General features: G+C 43.7%; 1 protein-coding gene across 1 annotated transcript; it reads left to right on the top strand.

The window, feature by feature from the left end:
- Positions 1-944: 944 nt before the first annotated feature.
- On the top strand, positions 945-1,286 carry LOC310856648 (tubulin-specific chaperone A-like; the record flags this gene model as incomplete). Its single annotated transcript, XM_083762119.1, has 1 exon — positions 945-1,286. The coding sequence occupies one exon, from the start codon at positions 945-947 to the stop codon at positions 1,284-1,286; it is 342 nt and encodes a 113-aa protein (XP_083618245.1).
- Between the last annotated feature and the right edge of the window lie 1,249 nt (positions 1,287-2,535).

Here is a 2,535-nt window from a genome sequence, read left to right as displayed (position 1 = left end):
ATTTTTAATCGGGTAACGAAAAATAACGGAAGATAATCTAACTTGTTACTTTTCTCAGAAGGTAATCTGTAACGGTAATAAGGGATTCTTTTTATGGTAATCCAGTAACCTAACGATGTTACTTTAGAAAGTAACGATGCCCAACACTGCTCAGTACAAACCTCAAAATTGTACTTAAGTACAGTACTTAGAAATGTATGTGTTACTTTCCACCACTGGTCTTGGATGGCTGCAGACTGCACTATAGTGGCGTGTCTGAACTGTCTTTTATTCTACATTAACAACGATAGAAACACCTGAACATCTCTCTCTTTCTCTCTCTCATGGCTCCTTGGCTGAAAGGATAGAATGCATCATCAAACTTGACACTGCATTCCTTTAAATCATATGCTTCAGTCATTCATCATCACTTTCAAATGTGTGTATCTATTTTGACTCCTACCTCACAGTAGCCACAGTCTTGTATAGTTAAGATCAATAGCCACAGTCATGTTTAAGGATGATCGAACAAAACAATTGAAGCTGCTCGGCAAAACCAAGAAAACTAGAGTTAAGAAAACTTGATCTCCTGACCTCAAGCAACACTGTCCTTTGCAAAGGCTGAAATGTGCTTTAAGCAACAGCAAGCTACTGCATGCGGCCCATGCTTCATAATTACTGTATGTTTGTGGTCCTTAAATGTAATTATTAAATCAAGACCAAGACAAAGCATTAATGATTAAAGGACAGTAAAACATCTGCCTGCGCCCAAATATAACCAAATTATGGATATTTGATGTCATGTTGACATCACCAAAGGGGCCAGCCGTCCCAAATAAAGGATAGTGTTGGTGGTGACCAACAACGATACTGCCATCCTTCCTGTTTGTAACTTTTGTCTCTGAGATTAATGCACCGCCCTTTAAAATACAATAGAGTTGTTGTGGAACATTAGCAGCTCGATCATGTCAGATCCAAGGACACGGCAGATCAAGATCAAAACGGGTGTGGTTAAGCGTCTCGTCAAAGAGGAGGCGAGCTACGTGGTGGAAGCCGAGCAGCAGCAGCAGAAGATTGAGCGTCTGAAGGCCGAGGCGGCCGATGAAGATGACCGGTGCAATGTCAACAAGCAGATGGAGGTGCTGCAGGAGTGTCACATGATGATCCCAGACTGCCGACTGCGCCTGGCCACTGCCCATGCCGACCTGCTGCAGACGCTGGAGGAGACGGAGGAGGCCCTAGCCGCGTCCGAGGACTTCATCCAGGCTAGAAGCTTGTTGGACTCTGTGAAGATGGACGAGGAGTGATGATGATCAAAAACTCCGGAGTGAAACCAACTTAACCACTTAAAACACTTTTACTGCACAGCATCAGTTGGAACCAGTATATTGGTGTGCACAGCTATTTGTGGATTTAGAGCCCTTTTCATGGTGACACAGTGACTCCATCTTGTTGTGCAGATAAAATAGCATCTAACCGAAACATTCGCGGGAGGATCGCCAACCAGATGAGGCATGCAAGCAGGAGTAGATGAGAGACACAAAACTCTGCTCAGACGATCAGTTCTCCAGAACCAGGGGCACATATTCACATGCCAACCAATCCAACAATCCCAGATTTATATGGTAACCTGCATGGCGGTCAAGTATACTGGGATTCACCTTCCTGCACAGACAGTCAGACAGGGTGAAAACATAATCTCTGTTCTCGGCCGGGCCGAGAGCACAGCAATGTCCGTGTTCACCTATGTGTTCGCCTATGTGATGTTAACCCACCTATTTGACTATGAGCACCAGTATGACTATTAGTACCAGTAGGGGCGCGCAGAGAGAGAGAGAGAGAGAGAGAGAGAGAGAGAGAGAGAGAGAGAGATGCCTGTGACTGATGTAAACTAAAGTCCTTGATATGGAAGAGGTTGAGATCTTGTTTTATAGAGTAGAATCTTTCATTAACCCATTATTTAGACCTGGGTCTGATTCTACAAATGCCAATTCTAAACCATTAGTTCTCACTCTTACAAGATTTTTGAGTGGTGCAACCACTCCAAGGAACATCAATGTCCGTGTTCACCTATGTGACTATGAGCACCAGTATGACTTGTATGAGTACCAGTAGGGGCGCTGTTGTGCCAGAAACAGAGAGATAGATAGTGCTGCACTGTTGCCTGCTAGAGAGAGAGAGAGAGAGAGAGAGGAGGGGGGAAGGAGAGGGGAGTTGCAACACTCAGTTCACACGGGTGTGATTTTTCAAAAATAGCAGATATAGGCCTACGTGTGGCACGAAGTGACACACTGTGAGCTTGTAGATCTGCTGTTTAGCCCAGCAAAAATCTAAACTGACAGATTCTTTCCCAGTTTTAGAGGTTGAAGTTGAACACAAGGGATAATATTAATATTGCTGTTTGGTTGAAGTTGATTAAAGATTGTATATTGTTGTATATTATACAACATAAGAGTAATTATGTTGTATGCCAACGTTTGCCAACATGCTTGCATTTCATTATCTCCGCCAGGCTGGAAGGTTGGAGGTGTAGACAGTGGTTTCATGTGTTAAACA

This window comes from Protomyctophum parallelum (genome assembly GCF_964188405.1).
Source record: "Protomyctophum parallelum genome assembly, chromosome: 3".
Lineage (NCBI taxonomy): Eukaryota > Metazoa > Chordata > Actinopteri > Myctophiformes > Myctophidae > Protomyctophum > Protomyctophum parallelum.
Note: the sequence above shows the minus strand (reverse complement) of the source record. Positions and strands in the feature narration are given on the sequence as shown.